The 16481-nt window shown below is 37.5% G+C and overlaps 1 protein-coding gene across 2 annotated transcripts in view; it reads right to left on the reverse strand.

Moving 5' to 3' along the window:
- ITGB1 (integrin subunit beta 1) overlaps positions 1 to 16481 on the reverse strand; it is a 43249-nt gene that overhangs the window by 7136 nt on the left and 19632 nt on the right. For both annotated transcript variants that reach the window (XM_030837109.3, XM_030837111.3), the window contains exons 3-15: positions 16337 to 16422; positions 13478 to 13700; positions 11777 to 11947; positions 11004 to 11242; positions 8740 to 8895; positions 7864 to 7959; positions 7473 to 7562; positions 5865 to 6005; positions 5494 to 5693; positions 3754 to 3992; positions 3308 to 3530; positions 2410 to 2642; positions 180 to 346 (exon numbers count right to left, since the gene is read on the reverse strand). In XM_030837109.3, the coding sequence (XP_030692969.1) occupies positions 180 to 346; positions 2410 to 2642; positions 3308 to 3530; positions 3754 to 3992; positions 5494 to 5693; positions 5865 to 6005; positions 7473 to 7562; positions 7864 to 7959; positions 8740 to 8895; positions 11004 to 11242; positions 11777 to 11947; positions 13478 to 13700; positions 16337 to 16422 (2264 nt within the window). The remainder of the gene's footprint in view (positions 1 to 179; positions 347 to 2409; positions 2643 to 3307; positions 3531 to 3753; positions 3993 to 5493; positions 5694 to 5864; positions 6006 to 7472; positions 7563 to 7863; positions 7960 to 8739; positions 8896 to 11003; positions 11243 to 11776; positions 11948 to 13477; positions 13701 to 16336; positions 16423 to 16481) is intronic.

Genomic DNA, 16481 nt, shown 5'->3' on the forward strand with positions numbered 1-16481 from the left:
AATAGGATATACTTAAGATGTTTTCTATTTTTCACTAAATGCAAGTTTTCTGAATAATAAATTTTGGGGGGAATAAAATATTTAAAGGACTTTAATAATCAGCTTTAGAGCTAATAAGTCTTAGAAGTGTTACATTTGCTTTATGAATCACCCTGCTTTTTACATGATTTCCAACTTACCGTGTCCCATTTGGCATTCATTTTTTCCTTTTCAAATTTGGCAAATTCCCTTCTGTCATGAATGATCATTAAAAGCTTCCAAATCAGCAGCAATGCAAGGCCAATAAGAACAATTCCAGCAACCACACCTGCTACAATTGGGATAATGTCTGGACCAGTGGGGCACTCTGTAAAGTAAGAAGCAAAGGATGAGCACATAAGGGATTAGAATGTGAAGGTACAGCCAAAATTACAAAGAGCTGGGCAGTCTCATAAAAAAACACACAGGAATTAAAATCCCAAGGTAAGTGAATGTACACTATCCCAAAGAAGCTATAAAAAAGATACTAGAAGTAACACAGGTTTACAAGACCCCAGTGTACATGATCAATAAAGAAAAGTCATGTATTTCTATGTATTATATAGAAATTGATTTCTACAATTTGGAAATTGAAATTTAGAAAATGGTATTTTCTACAATAGCACCAAAAATCATGATATACCTATGTATAAATCTAAGAAAATATGTGCAAGATTTACATGCTAAAAATTATTAAACACTGATGGAAAAAAGACCTGAATAAATGGAGAGAGAGTCCATGTTCATGGATTAGAAGACTCAACATTGTTAAAATGTCAATTCTCCCCCAATTTTTTTTAAATAATTAATTTATTTTTATTTTTGGCTGCATTGGGTCTTCGTTGCTGCGCGTGGGCTTTCTCTAGTTGCGACGGGCAGGGGCTACTCTTCGTTGCAGTGCACGGGCTTCTCACTGCACTGGCTTCTCTTGTTGTGGAGCATGGGCTCTAGGCGCGCAGGCTCAGTAGTTGTGGCACGAGGGCTCAGTAGTTGTGGCACAAGGGCTCTAGAGCGCAGGCTCAGTAGTTGTGGCGCACGGGCTTAGTCACTCTGCAGCATGTGGGGTCTTCCTGGACCAGGGCTCAAACCCATGACCCCTGCACTGGCAGGCGGATTCTTAACCACTGCACCACCAGGGAAGTCCCTCCCCCAATTTGATCTATAAACTCAATGCTATCCCAATCAAAATCCTGGCAGGACGTGTAGATATCAAGCAAGTTTATTCTAAAATTTACAAAGAAGTAGGAGAACTAGGAAAGTGTTTCAAAAGCACTTTCAGAAAAGAACAAAGTTGGACAACTTGTATTACCAGATTTCACAACTAGCTATGAAGCAACACTAACTGAGACAGTGTGGTATTGGCTAAAGGACAGATGCCTGGATTAATGGAAAACAATCAAGAGTCAGGAACAGGCCCACATATATAAGGTCATCTCATTTCAACCAAGGTGGAGAAAGGTCAACCTTTTCAACAAATGGTGCAAGAACGACTGGAAATCTACATATAAAAAACTGGACCCCACTCCACATACTAAGATCAGCTCACAGTGGGTTACGGACCTAAATGGAAAACCAGAACTATAAAACTTTTAGAAGAAAACACAGGAGAAAAATCCTTATGAACTTGAATTAGGCAAAGAGTTCTAAGACATAATAGTAAAGAGCAAGATCTATAAAAGAAAAACCTGGTAAATCGTAGTTCATCAAAATTTAAGCTTCTGGTCTTCAGAAAACACTTAAGAAAATGAAAAGACAAGGAGGCACAGACTGTGAGACAATATTTGAAAAATACATATGCAAAACAATAGAGACTTCAAAAAAAACAGTTTGGCTGTTTCTTCTGAAGTTAACTATATGCCTCCAAAATCCATTCCTAATATTTATCCAGGAGAAATTAAAACTTACATTCCCATAAAAATCTGACCACAAATGTAGAAAATTCCAAAGTATATTAAAAGCTCCCAGAAAAACCAAGATAAAAATGTTTCATCTTTTGAGAAGCTGAACAAATTCACGCTGTATAACATCCTTTAACAAATTATCTTTCCCAGTGTCCAAGCCTAAAATCAACTCATATTTAAATATCATTAATAATGATGGTGCTCTTACCGAGAGCCTACTACTGCCAGGCGCCGTGCTGAGGGCTCTGTGTGGGCTACTACGTTTACTCCTCGGACTCTCCATCCAGAAAACTTAAAACCTGCTTTCTCTTTCCCTTATTTATTAATTAAATACTAGTTTAAGCTTTAAGAGGTTAAAAGTGTCCCAACTTGGACATATAATAGTCCAGCTGGCAGCTGTTCCTAGATATTAGGGCAACTGCCAATAGCCCTAAGCAGTAAAAAGACATAAAAGAAAATGCAAAGAATTTTGAAATGATCAGATTTCTACCTGGAGTCTCTACAACATGAACAGTGGCCTCATTGTTCCCATTCACTGAATATGTGAAGTAGAACCAGCAATCGTCAACGTCCTTCTCCTTACAATGGGACAGGGGATCCACCTGGCCTGGCTGGGGCAACCTGTCCCGATTTTCAACCTTGGTAATGTTGAAATGTGAACATTCCTGAGCACACGTGTCTTTCTTTTCTCCTTTGTTGAAGGCTCGGCACTGAACACATTCCCTGTTAAAATGCAAATGAGTACATTTATTATTTAAAATAATATTTGCTTAAAGATTATTTTGTGTGCTAGACTCAAAATTTAACCACATTAAGCCAAGAGCAATAGAAGAAGATATAAATAAATGAAGAACCATATTTCTGGATGGGGAAACTAAACATAAAGATGCTAGTTTCCCAAGTGATATTATAGATTTATTACAGCTCAAACTAAAATCCTCCAAAAGAAATAAGAGTAGGAAAATAAAACTAGCCCTATCAGATATTTAATACACAATTTAAAGCCAAAATAACTTTTGAAACGTGTTGCTGGTACAATAGTAGTCCTTTCTTCAAGGGACAAAACTCAATTTTATTTAGTTTAGTCAAAAGATAGTTAATTAAGCAATTGGTAATGCTAATTTAACAAAGGTTACCACATGGATTCACTTACATAGCAAACTCAGATTGAAATAATTGTACCATCACTCTCGTACGACACATTTCAGTATCATGTGACAAACACCAGCTACTGAGAAATAATTTTTAAGATTTAAAAACTGGGCTTCAATGTGACAGTTTATTTACAGCGTAACCTGATGTTAGCGCTGTTCTCTGTATTGTGTGCTGATACAGAGGCCAACAGACAGCGAGTTCTCACCCATTTCAAGCAATTCGGAAATACTCACTTATGCTCAGCACAGACTCCAAGGCACGTCTGGCACATCTCACAGGTCGGCCCTTGGAACTTGGGATCTGTACACTTACAGGCGCCACACTCACAGATGCCCCGGCCATTGCAGATCTGCCCATTCACAGCCGTGCAGGAGGTAGTGTCCAGAGAACAGTCACAGGCACTGCCAGTGTAGTTAGGGTTGCATTCACACACACGACACTTGCAGACACCATTTCCTGCCAATAAAAAATATCATTTCTCATAACAATGGTAAAAATGTAAAATCAGAGCATTGACCGAAAAGGGAAAACAAGCAATAACATGTAAGAAAGGCTGTCTGTGGGATGGAGTGACCCTCAATGCTGCCCTTTTTCTATTTATCCACTAAGCAAACTCTCAGGATTTTTTATTGTATTAGATAGGACCACATTTTATAACCATTTTCAGACCCCTTCTCACCTCCACAAATTAAGCCATTGGATCTATCACAGTTGAAATTATCACACTCGCAGAATTTGCCAGAATAAATTTCGTTTGTATTATCCCTCTTCCGACACACACACTGTCCACAGACACATTCTCCGTTGTTGCTACATATTTCTGAACTGTTCTCTTTCCTGCAGTAAGCGTCCATATCTTCACTGTTCACCTCATCTGTGCTACATTCACAATGTCTCCCAACACGTCCCTCGTTGCACCTAAACAGAGTCCAAAATTTCAATCACATAAAATAAAAATAAGTGAAAGTAACAAATCATGCTGTGAGAAAGACTGGGAGAGGAAGTAAGACTATGAACATTATCTTCAAACTACAATTTTATTACATGTCATGCCACACGTCACAGACGTGCACAAAAGTGTACCTATGCACACACACAGAGCCATTCAAATCCATATGGAATCTACACAGGGGCCCAGGAAAAAAAGCCCTCTTCAGGAAAGTGACCATTTTGATCAAGATGAAAATACAATCTAGCAATGAACAGGTGAACAAGACATTTAGAAACATAGGATAAACTTACTTTTAAAAGTGCTATGTTTTCAAATGATATGCTATTTATTACATTTGCTATTATAGGTGAAGCAACCGTCCAATTGTTAATCTAATAAACACACCCCAAAAGGTGCATGGAAGTTGAAGAAAAACATACTGAGCCTATCATTTGAAAATATAACTAACATACTGTTTAAAAATAAATTTATCCTATGGATCCAGACTTTTCAGCCACACTGCATATTTTTAGAACACCTAGTGTTCAGGCACTGAAGACACTAGTTCTGTATCTGGTAAATACGCAAAAAGAAGGAAGGCAAAGCATTTTCAAGATGATCTTTCAGTTAAGTAATATTTTACTAAAAATGGATCTACACAATTTAGTCAGGATATGTATGACATGGAAAATTTAAAAATGTAACATTTTAATTGTTATTTACAATAGAAAGCTAATAACTGATGGCAAAATACAGCCATCTATTTTTCTCATGATTAAAAACGCTTCAAAGCATAGTCATTTGGGGCTGACATCTGCATCAAAATATTCTTCCCTCCTCCTATTCTTTTAAAATATTCTTCCCTCCTCCTATTCTTTTAAGGAGAAAGATTATTCAGAGTACATTCAATTTTAATTTTTAATTAAAAAGTAATCACAGTATGAAAATAAAATTTAAAATAATCTGACTATAGTTTTGTTAGTAGTAGATTCTATGTTCTGAGAATACTGTTTTCTTTTCAATTTTACAAAGTATATTGGTTTTTTAAAAACTATTCCAGCGATTCAGAAGTACATGTAATACACAGTGAACATCCTTTACTGCTTCCTAATTCCATTTCCCAGATACAATCACTATTATTTTATATAAGCTTATTTAGCTCTAGAGAATTCAGACTGCTATGATGAGAGGAAAACCCAAATGCTACCTTAACCATTTGTTAAATATACATCTTAGATGGCTATAAAAGCTTTTATTTTACAGTAAAGGACAGTCTGCCTAAGAAAAAAAAAAGGCAGGGAAGAGCTTTCCATAAATAGCACACACAAGATCATCAAATTGATCTTGTGGTGAGCAACAGTGGCTGGAACAATCATTTATTTGCTCCAATAGACAGAATCTCTCTGGACGCCCAAACAGAGCCTGCCCCTGCAGCCGTCCCAGCCGCAGTCCCCCCGCACCCCGTCACTCTCCACAGCCCCAGCTCACCTGCAGGCTCCACACTCAAAGGTCCCATTGCCATCATGGCACTTGGGACTGCTAGGGATGCCTTCACTCTGGCATTCACATTCACAGATGAACTGAAGAATAATCTCTACTTCTTCAGTGAAGCCCAGAGGCTTAATTTTAATGGTTTCAGAATTCTTATTTGGACATTTATTTGAAGTTACGCTGATTTCAAATTGAACCTTAAGGGAAAACAAGAAGATAAGTTAACAACTAAGCAATTTAAATCTACTAAAAAAATTGCAAAAAGCCACTCCAAATTATATTTCTTTAACTGTTTCTCAAATTATAAACTACATTGCCTGTAAACAAGCAGTTTTTTCTTTTCTTCAGAAAACGTTTATGTAACATACCTCATCCCCAATGGAAATATTAGAGCATTTTCTCCCATTTTCCCCTGTTCCATTCACCCCATTCTTGCAGTAAGACTTGTAATTTATTGTTACTCCTTCTGGTAATTTGCTGTTTTCCAAAATGACTTCTGAAGACAAGGACTAAAAGAAAGACTATTAAACAGAGGAAAGGCAAACAAATGCTACTATAAAATAAGTTGAATGCATAAATCCAATGGGTAAAATGAACTGTTAAGAAACAGTATCATTTAAATAAAATATCTGAAGCCAAATCTTGAGTGACCAGAAAACACAAAACCCAGAGAAATGGGCTCTAATTAATAAGGATCAATTCTTCAAAATAATGTACATGACTGAAAAAAGTATTTATGGTTTAATTACTGAGTTTGAAATTTTAATGATGATACAGCACAGAGGGCTGATATTAATTATGAGGAGTCCTAAGAACTCAGAACACTTTCCTCCCCCAGTGGCAACACAGCTCTCCTCTGACCCTACCAACTTCCAGCTCACTAGGGACTAAAGTAAATGATCTACTACACTGTCTGGGAACAAATCTGCTGAGGCGCAGTTGCAGCCCTGCGCCCTCACCCCCCAAAAAAAGAAAACCCGAAGTGGGAGGATTCAAGGCACTGCGTTTTTAGAACAGCAGATTGCTCAGGACCAATGGAGAAGGCTGCAGCAGCAAGCTCTCTCCTGGTCACACTCCTGCATGGATGGAGTTAGGAAAGCATTAAGATATGCTGTAAAGACAGAGAACAAAACAGCTATGGGAGAGACAGGGAACAACCAGAATCTAGAAAATCTCTGTAAAAACCTCTCTCTTCGAGTAGGGTCTTTCCAAAAAATTCTGGGAACCCCTAGCATGAGGTAGAAAATATCTAAAATTCAACCCATCAAAAGGCTGGAGTGGTGTACACAGTACAGGATGGTTACTGTTATATTACAAAGGCCTCCAGACGACTTACAACAGTTATTGACCAATGGTGAATGAGTATCACTAAAGTACTCTGAACTAAAGCTCAAGATGGAGAAAATTCCTCTTTAATTTCAACTTCCTTCCAATCTGGGGGGAAAAAAAATCTTATAAATCTTATTAAAATGGTAAGTCAAATATATGTAAATACATTCATATATACTTTATGGTACATGCATATATGACTGTGTGTACCTCTTGAAAACAGAGAACTATATACCCTGAATATATGTCAAGAGAAGAAGTAGCAAAAAAAAAAAAAAAGCTTTTCTGGCACAATTCATCAAAATAGATGAATCTATAAAAAGAAGGGGTGGAAAAAGAAGACTGAGGTCATCCTATAAATCTAAATATAAGTTGTTTCACACTTGCTTTCCAACAAGGAGACCTATTACTTAACAACATTAAAACAGAATTTAGAAATTTTCCCCACATGCCTTTGTGACATTTTGCTCTGCAGATAATTATGTATTTGTAAGAGAATATGAGTTTTTCCTCCAGATGCACAATTTAAGTTTTATGTTGTCTTCTGGGGCTTGCTGAATTGTGTATGAAAGGAGTTTTACTTTTTTTGAGAAAAGTATTCTCCACAGAGTATTGCCCAAAACAGATCTTATTTAAAATGCACTCACATTGTATGCATCGATGATCAACTGAATTACATTGCTAGAATTTGCAGATAATGTTCCTACTGCTGACTTAGGGATCAAATTTTTCAGTTCCTGCAATTAAAAGATAAAACATAAAATACAAGTACTACTCATTCAACTAATTAGCATCTACTGAGTACTTACTATTTATTTTTAAATAACAGTTCTCGATACATTTCCTAAATAAACTTAAGGAGTCAGACCTAAAAACAACTAGCTTTACAATGTAACTAAAATTAATATACACCACTTTTTTTTTTAGCTGGTGACATTTTCCCGCATTTCAATTCAGACATATCATTTTGCCTCTAATGACTAAACAGAAAGGGTCTAGAAATGTGTTCCTCTTTTGATCTCACATGTATATATTTACCTTGTAAACGGGCTGAAATTCTTCAGTAACTGCAAAAATCGTCTGAATGTTATTTTCACTTAGTTTTTGGACAAGGTGAGCAATAGAAGGATAATCCTAAGAAATTAAGTAATAAAATTTAGTATGTAATTACATCCAATCTACTCCAGGTTTTCAATACTTGCTGAAAATAATGATTTGCAGATATCAACTGGATTACTTACAAAAGACTGCTTGAAACAACACAAATTATTGCTGAAGTGGGTGCTGTCTAGTGGGTTTCTAATCCTCTTCTATCTTTGTATGTAAATTTTAAATTTCCATAATAAAAAGACTTTAAAGAGCAAGATTATCTGTGTATATTAAATGTCAGAACAATGAAAGTAAAGAACTGCCAGTAATTAAAGGTTATATTATCTACGTATCACTTAAGAAAAAGACCAAGATTCAGCAAGGTTTAGATTTCTTCCAGACCTTGAATAATTTGCCAATCTTTATTTTCAGCAGAGGCAGGGTGCCTGCTTTCTTAAATCATGTATAAATAAGACAAGGAGTGTTAAGACTATACAAATGATTTGATTAGACATAATATCAAGCTTGCTACCCCTTGACGTACGCGAGTGAGAGGAGACAGAGCTCTGGGCTGAGGCGCAGAGTCGGGAGTCAGCAGCTCCCTTCACCCCCGGGCCCTCATCTACAGGGAAGGAAGCAAGCACAAAGCCAGAGCCTCAAAACAGCAGCACGAGCTTTCCTGCACATTAGGTCAGGGCCCAACTTACCAAAATAACAAAACCCCAAACCCTGACGAACCCACAAGCCAGTCACCCACAACACTCTTAGCATTAGACACTAAGCTCAACCTGCATCCATTCAATACGTAAGGAGCTAAGCACTTACATAATAATGGCTCATTGTGTACACATCATTTTCCAGGTGACACTGTCCATCATTTGGTAAAACAATGCCACCAAGTTTCCCATCTCCAGCAAAGTGAAACCCAGCATCCGTGGAAAACACCAGCAGCCGTGTCACATTCCTCCAGCCAATCAAAGACTCAAAAAGAAAAGGATTTCAATTTTAAAATACTACCCACAATTCAGCATAAATCTTTTCATCTTTATGTAGGCTACCACTATATCTCAACCTAATTCCGTACCTTCTCTTTTCACGATGCCAATATCCTTGCGGGTGAGGGCACAGAGACCACTGAATAAAACTCCCCACCCCACTGTAGAACTCCACCCTGCCTGGCTGTCCACCTCTCTCAGCTCTTTTTTAAAAACTGTATCTTTTAAAGTCCATGTCTCTCTCCCCATTAGAAAGTACACTCGCTCTGGGCAGGGCAGGGACACCATCAGGTTTTGTGCTTCATCTTATCTTCAGCGGGCAGCACAGTGCTTGGCACATAGTAGGTGCTTAATGAGTAAATGCAAATGTCTCAGCCCACATCCATCTTGGCCCAAATATCACTGTCTCATTCCCATCCATCCTTGCTCCACCTTCCGTAGCATATACTTCCTTTATCAGCCACCACATTAGGCCTTCCTTTTTTAATTACAGAAAAAAGTACCTTCTCCAAAGACTTGCCCTGCTTAATTCCACCCATTCTAACCCATCAGTACTGCTTATTTATTCATTTATTTTATTTTCCACCTTATTCAGCAAAGAATTTAAAGTAGCAGTAAAATCCTCTAATATGGTAATTTTATAATCACATCTGTCTAAATACTCAATTATATCTGTATATATCCTCATAAGACTATAAAATCCTTGAAGGCAGGAATTAAGTTTATTAATGCCGGCAGTCCAAGTGGAATGTCTGTCTCTTTTTCATGTAGAGAAGTGGAACAGTTACTTTCAGTCAGCATGAGGAAAACCGAGAGTAGTGGCCACAGATGCTATGGTTTGTTTTAATCCCAAGGCTAAGGCACAGGTAGAGGCAGCCCAGAGAATGCTCTCTCCACAGTGAGCTGCTAACAGGATCACAAATGAATGGCTGGAAAGAAAACAAGCATCAGGCTGGGCACTACCTGGAATATCACTCTCTTCCCCTTTAAAAGCAGAGACTATCCTTAAATTGCAACTACCCCAGTGAGAGATCAAGAGTAACGATAATCTAATAGTATTTGCTGGGGGCTTAGTGGCACTGTATATGGATTACCGTATTTAAACTTCATAACAACCCTATGAGGTTTATCTGTTATTATCCCTTAAGGAGAAGGAAACAGTCCTCTAGAATGGCAAGGAAATTGCCTAGTAGATGAGCAGTGATGGGAACATCTGAAGCCATTTCCTAACAGTCTAAGGACTGTTCTCTTAAACACCATACCATATTATCATCTTGGGTATCAAGTTACACATTAAAAATTGGTTGGAAAATAACCATTAAGAAGCATCTGGAATCAAGGAAGGTCTTCTAGAGCATAGGGGTACTCTAGGGAAAAAGGAGCGGGGGGGGGGGCAATGAGACAGGTACTTAAACTTTATCTACCTCACAATGTTTTCTAGTTTCAGCTTCAGCTGAACCATTAAAAGGTCACCTCAAAATCATCACCTGGTAAATGGGTCATAAAATTCTAACCACTAGTCCAATGGAGATCAGCTTACTACTACTGAAAATCTTGCAATTAAAATTACAATTATATGACTTCTCAAAATACCTGTTCTCATATAGCTTTCAAACTAAGACTTAAAAAGTTCTTTCTGTTTGAATGACTAAGACATGGGGAAGATAACTCTCAAAGATGATAAGCAGAAGAAAACTGACCAGAGGAAAATGGTGTCTGAGACACAGTCCATTTGAGCACTTTTAATGCTCCTGGAGACGTCCCAGATAACCCCAACTCCATCTCAGGCACGAAGCCGGAAAGCTAGGGTTCCTGGGCCTCTTCTAAACACCTAGAGCACCAGCTGAAGCTAAACTGCCCCACTGTTTCAAGTGGTGAGCATCCTGGCTTTTAGAACCCTGTGTAAATGAACTAACTGCCTGGTTTAGATAGGGGCATAACGATTAACTATGCTTTTATAAAGCATTTGTAGTTGGAGGGAACTTAGGGATTAGTCAAGTATGCTACAGTAATTAAGGTAATTTCTTCTGACAGCAAAATCACACTCAAAATGCATACAAATAATATCCTTTTGTAGAAAATGAATGCACTCACTCCACAAACTGCAACTTGCATGATTGCATCAAAGCCACCTTCTGGAGAATCCAAATTTCCAGATATGCGCTGTTTACCAACAAGTTCATTAAATACCTCCCCTTTATCAGTAAGGCTGAGCACATTTTTATAGCTAAATGGGCTGGTGCAGTTCTGTTCACTTGTGCAAGGGTTCCTGAGTTTAGCTGGTGTTGTGCTAATGTAAGGCATCACGGTTTTCTCCACAAATGAGCCAAACCCTGTGAAGGAAAATGCACACACAGTGATGACAGATGGAGGGTAGATGGATGGACGGATGGATAAACTGCATGAAAAAAATCAAGTACATTACCGCCTGTAAGTCAATCTTTTTCTTTAATAAGAAATAATAAGGGTTTTGATAATTAGGTTTGGAAAGGAGATCACTGTATGAAAAATCCAGGTCTGATGTGAGATTAAGGCTGTATAGGCAGGTGTGGTCATACTAACTAGTAATAAAAAAAACTGTAATCAACATGTTTATAAAATATATCAACAAACCAATGCATAAATTCCTGTGAAAACATGCAAGCATTTTATTACCCATGTGGTGTAAGGTGTGTCAAATAACATGATCGCCTACAGTAATAGAGGAACAAGGAGGCGGAAAAATTATTAGACGTGTGACAGGAATATCAGTTCTCTCAAAAAGAAAAGACTAAAACCTGGCCTATTTATCTCACATGCATGTGGTGAAGAACAAAACTGCCAGTATTTATACAAATGAAAACTATTAATTTTCTCAAAATTCCTACCAATTCGGAAGTCTGAAGTAATCCTTCTCATTTCATTCATCAAATCAGTTCCAAGACTTTTCACATTCTCCAAGTCGTCTTTCATAGAGTAGGAGAGGTCCATAAGGTAGTAGAGATCGATGGGATAGTCTTCAGCTCGCTTGAATTTTAATGTAAATGTCTGTGGCTCCCCTAATTAAACAGAGATTAGAGAAGAAAATTAGCTTGCCAGCAATCAACAAGCGAACGAGCAAAACCAAGTAAATTCGATCGATAAGGTAACACTATAAACTGTATTATCGACATAGTTTTTACAAAAACCTGGGCATTCCACAGGTAACTGAATAAATGGAAGTGTACTCATTTCAATCACAAATACTTAAAATGCCAGGCCCCGGGGATGGTGAAAAAGACAGCATTCCCCATCCACAGCAGGCAAGACAGGCAAACAGTGGGTTGGTAACTATGACAGAAGAAAACAGACAGCCAGAACAACGTAAACTAGACTGGGTGGGTGAGGCAGATACACCCCAGGGTACACCAGACTTTCTAGAGACTAACGTTATAAAGTGAAGACTCTTCTTTGTTTAATGGGATGCACTATATGCAGTGAATAACATAACCTGATTTTCACTGTAGAAAACCTGAAGAATAGTTTTAAAGATGATTATAGAGACAAAGAAACTTGTTAAGAAACTATAGCAAAAATCTAACAAAAAGATGATAAGGATCTGAAACAATGAGGAAGGAGAAGAGATGTACCAGAGGCGTGAGATATAATCCACTCAGAAAATACACGAGAAGCAAGAGGTCTGGGTGAAAAGTCATTAAATTTTTAACTTGCAGATTTTCTCTATATAGACTTCTAGTTGACAGCTGGATAACTGGGTTTGGAGCTTAAAAGTCTGCGTTACAGCCCACAAGTGGCTTTAAAGCCATGAGAGGAAAACCAACAATTAAGTGGACTACAAAGAGGAAGGAAGAAAAAAGACACAGAAAGGAGACTGGAAAGCACTGTTAAGAGATAAGAAGAAAAGTAGGAATGTTATCACAGAAGCCGCAAGGGGAGCATTTCAAGAAGCTCGAAGGCATCGCTTGGACAAGAAGGTTAAAAAAAAAAAAGGCCTGACGAGGGTCCACCAGGCCTGGTGGTTCCAGGTGCCAGCAGAGCTTTGCCAGAGCAGCTCTAGAAGTGGAAGGCTGCTGGCACCAGGCTGAAGACAGAGCAGAAGGGGAAGGGGCGGTGGGGAGGCAGGCAGGCACGGGACAGTCCTCTGAGAGGAAGGGGTGGGAAACTAGAAGAGGAGAAAGGGGGCTTGTTTCTTCTTTCTTTTTCCCAGATGCAGGACTGCTCCAGATTCTTATGAAAACCTTAATATTTTATCAATACTGAACAAAAACAAAGGAAAAAATAGATTAAAATGTTGTCTTTATATTATGTAATTATACCAGAAGATGGACATTTTTATCTTTAAAAACACATTAAATCTAATACTTTCTGAATCTTTAACAGAATTTACATTAGACACAGGTAACATTTACTTCAGGTACATGTGTCTTACAAATTGTTACACCTCCAAAAATATCTAAAAGTTAATGTATTCAACATTTCTGTTTGAGTGTCAGTCCACATGTGAAAATGAACCCTCAACAGAAACTTACATAAAGTTGTCAAAAAGCTCAAGTAGACACAAAGGCATTCATAGAAGCAGATTTCTGTACCTGATCGTAACTGCAAAACCAACTGCTGGGGTTGGATCTGAGTAATATCTTCTGGCTGCAGCTTCTCTGCTGTTCCTTTGCTACGGTTGGTGACATTTTTATTTTTCTTTATATCTTTGGAGCCTCTGGGATTTTCGATGTCATCTGGATGACAGCCCTTCTTTTTTAAGGCTTCTAAATCATCACATCGAGCAGAAGTAGGCATTCCTTCTTGTAAAAATGTCTAAGTGACGTGTAAAATATAGGTATAAATAAAAAGTATAGTGGTCAAACCTTTTACATAATCGTAACTGCAAATAACTAATTAAATTGCAAAAATCAGGTAACACATCTAATGTATTTCATTTCTGGTTTTTAAACAAAATGCTCCCTTCATCCAAACCATAATAAACAAAACAGATAAACAAAAATTTTTCCTTGAAAGTAACACCGTTACTGCTAATGTATTACTAGTACCGTATTACTTTAGTAACACTTAGAGGACTGACCTAAGTGTACATTTTAACCGTTTCATGTTCAAATTCAGAGTATCTACTCAAATTTCTTTTGTGAAATTACTTACTTAGCATGGTTAAGAGCCACTAATAATATATATAACCAAATATCAGACAAATATTTTTTCCAAAATTTCCCTTAGAGAAATTCTTAGAGTCTCTCATATTATGTAGCAGCATCCTTCATGATATTTTGAACAACTCAGTGTATAGGGAAAACATGTCACCCTAAAACCTTTCTTAAGAAGGAGAACAAGACATTTACCACAGATTTAGTAAGTACTCTTGGAGCTTTAAAAATACTTTAGGTATTGGCTATTATTGTAGTCAAGCCTTTTAGAACTTATTTTTTTAAAAAAACATAGTAAGTGATTATACGACAGGGTCAAAAATATATACAGGGTGAATTTTTTTTAAAATAAAAAACGTTGTAATGGTGTGTGAATGGTACTTGTGGCACGGGGTAAAATTTCCACTAGTGACGTGATTTTAAACTGTGCTCTTTTTATCAGATGACTAAGTGAAAGCAAAAACACTGCTGTTAAGATGCATGTAAAGGTTCTAAATATGTTTTTCATAAATGTGAGGAAGGGGAACAATGACGGTGTATCCATGTATGTGTGTGTGTATCATTTTAAAATGTGTACTCCTAATAGACATTTAACTTTTTCACATATACCCCTAAAAATTTGTATTTAGTTGGCCAAAAATCTTTTTTAAAATCTTGACATTGGGGAAATGAGGAAATGCCTTTCATTTGGGGCCACTCTATGTTTTGTATGGTTGTTTATTATCTACCAATTTCATGGTGCTGAATAAAGTAAGGTATTTATATACAAAGATTACAAAATGGTTTTGATCAGTTATCTTTTAAAGGAAACATAGTACTAAATGAGAGCCTTTCTGTACTTAGAAAAACTGGAAGGGAGAACCATGGGCCCAACGGTTCAAAGCTGCACAACTTTTATGTGTGGTCAAACCTAAAATGCTGCCAGAGCACAGGGGCCCAGTGCAGGATCCGCTTCCAAATATCAGCCAATCCAGGAAACCAAGATCACAACAGTCAAGTAAAATTTCACTGAAGATATCCCCAAATACCTGTAATAGTTTAAGAATTATGCCATAAAGATGGCTAAATTACTGAAAGAACAGTTTGGCTAGGATAACCCTAAACCCCAGATAAACTATAACCCTCAGAAAATGGACGCTGCTTTTGAGAACAGCACGTACCACTATCATAATCTTCTAAGTGAAACTGCCTTAAGTTCATTTGATTCTCGTAAGAACAGAGATAAAGGAGGCAGATCATGCTCATTTTCCAGGTAAGAAAACCAAGCGTTTCAGCGAAGTAAGCCCAGTCCGAGACAAACTCAAGGCACTCCCTATTTCCTTCACTGTCTCCAATTTAATTCCAGAATACCGTTTTTAGAAGGACAGAAGGTGCCAGTAGAAAATTTTTAAAATAACAAAACGAAAACTTCTCATTTTGTCTTTCATAGGTCAAATCATACGAAATATCTGACATTTGACCAGTAACGCCCACAAAACAGGCACTTGACTGCGGGGTCAACCGCCTGAGTAAAAACAAACAATAAGCCTTTGACCTTCTGATATTATTCACTCTGTAAATAAATTATATACCCTCAAAATGACTTCCCGTTACCTCCAGTACCAACTTAGCATTCATCTGTTCATTCATTCATCCATTCAATATTCAGTAAGCTCTGTGGAAGGTACCATGTTGAGCAACGTACAGAGATGACAAGAGTGAATAAAATTTAAAGCCTAACCTCAATGGGCTTTGATTAGGATGCAAATCAAGTGTATATTAGTTTAATTAAAACACAATTAGGCAGGTTAATGTATACCTCTCCCATCATAAAAAAAGGGAAAAATCTAAAACAGTCCAATGAAATGGCTAGAGGTTTTTGGGAAGCTGTCCAATAGAAACAATGCACGCTACAAAGGTGAGCTACGTATGTATTTTTAAATTGTCTAGTAGCCACGCTGAGAGGAAGAAAAAAAAGAAACGGGAAATTAATAATATATACAAAATGTCAGTGATTTCAAAAATCATTAACGTTGAAATGCTAAGTCTTCAATCTCTGGTATGTATTTAAGGCTGACGGCAATTCTCAGTTTGGACCACCCATATCTCAGGTGCTCAACATCACCACATATGCCTAGCATGCCCTGTGCTGGGCAGCACAGCTTCAGAGCATCACACAGGATTACACAGAGCTGACGCTTATTCAGTCAACAATGAGGAAGTGAAAAGTCACATCGAGCACTTCCCAAGGATACCGTTTTGGGCAACACTATATGACTAGAGAATAGATGGGAAGACCTGAACAATCTTACTTACTGAATTGGTGCACCATCCACAATTGGGCCCTGCTTGTATACACTCTCCACATGATTTGGCATTTGCTTTTAAACATCTATTTTCATCTGTCAGGAGAAACAAAGAATAGACCACTTTACTTGAAGTTTCAAGAGAAAGAGAACAG

Source organism: Globicephala melas, chromosome 2 (assembly GCF_963455315.2).
Source record: "Globicephala melas chromosome 2, mGloMel1.2, whole genome shotgun sequence".
NCBI classification, from domain to species: domain Eukaryota; kingdom Metazoa; phylum Chordata; class Mammalia; order Artiodactyla; family Delphinidae; genus Globicephala; species Globicephala melas.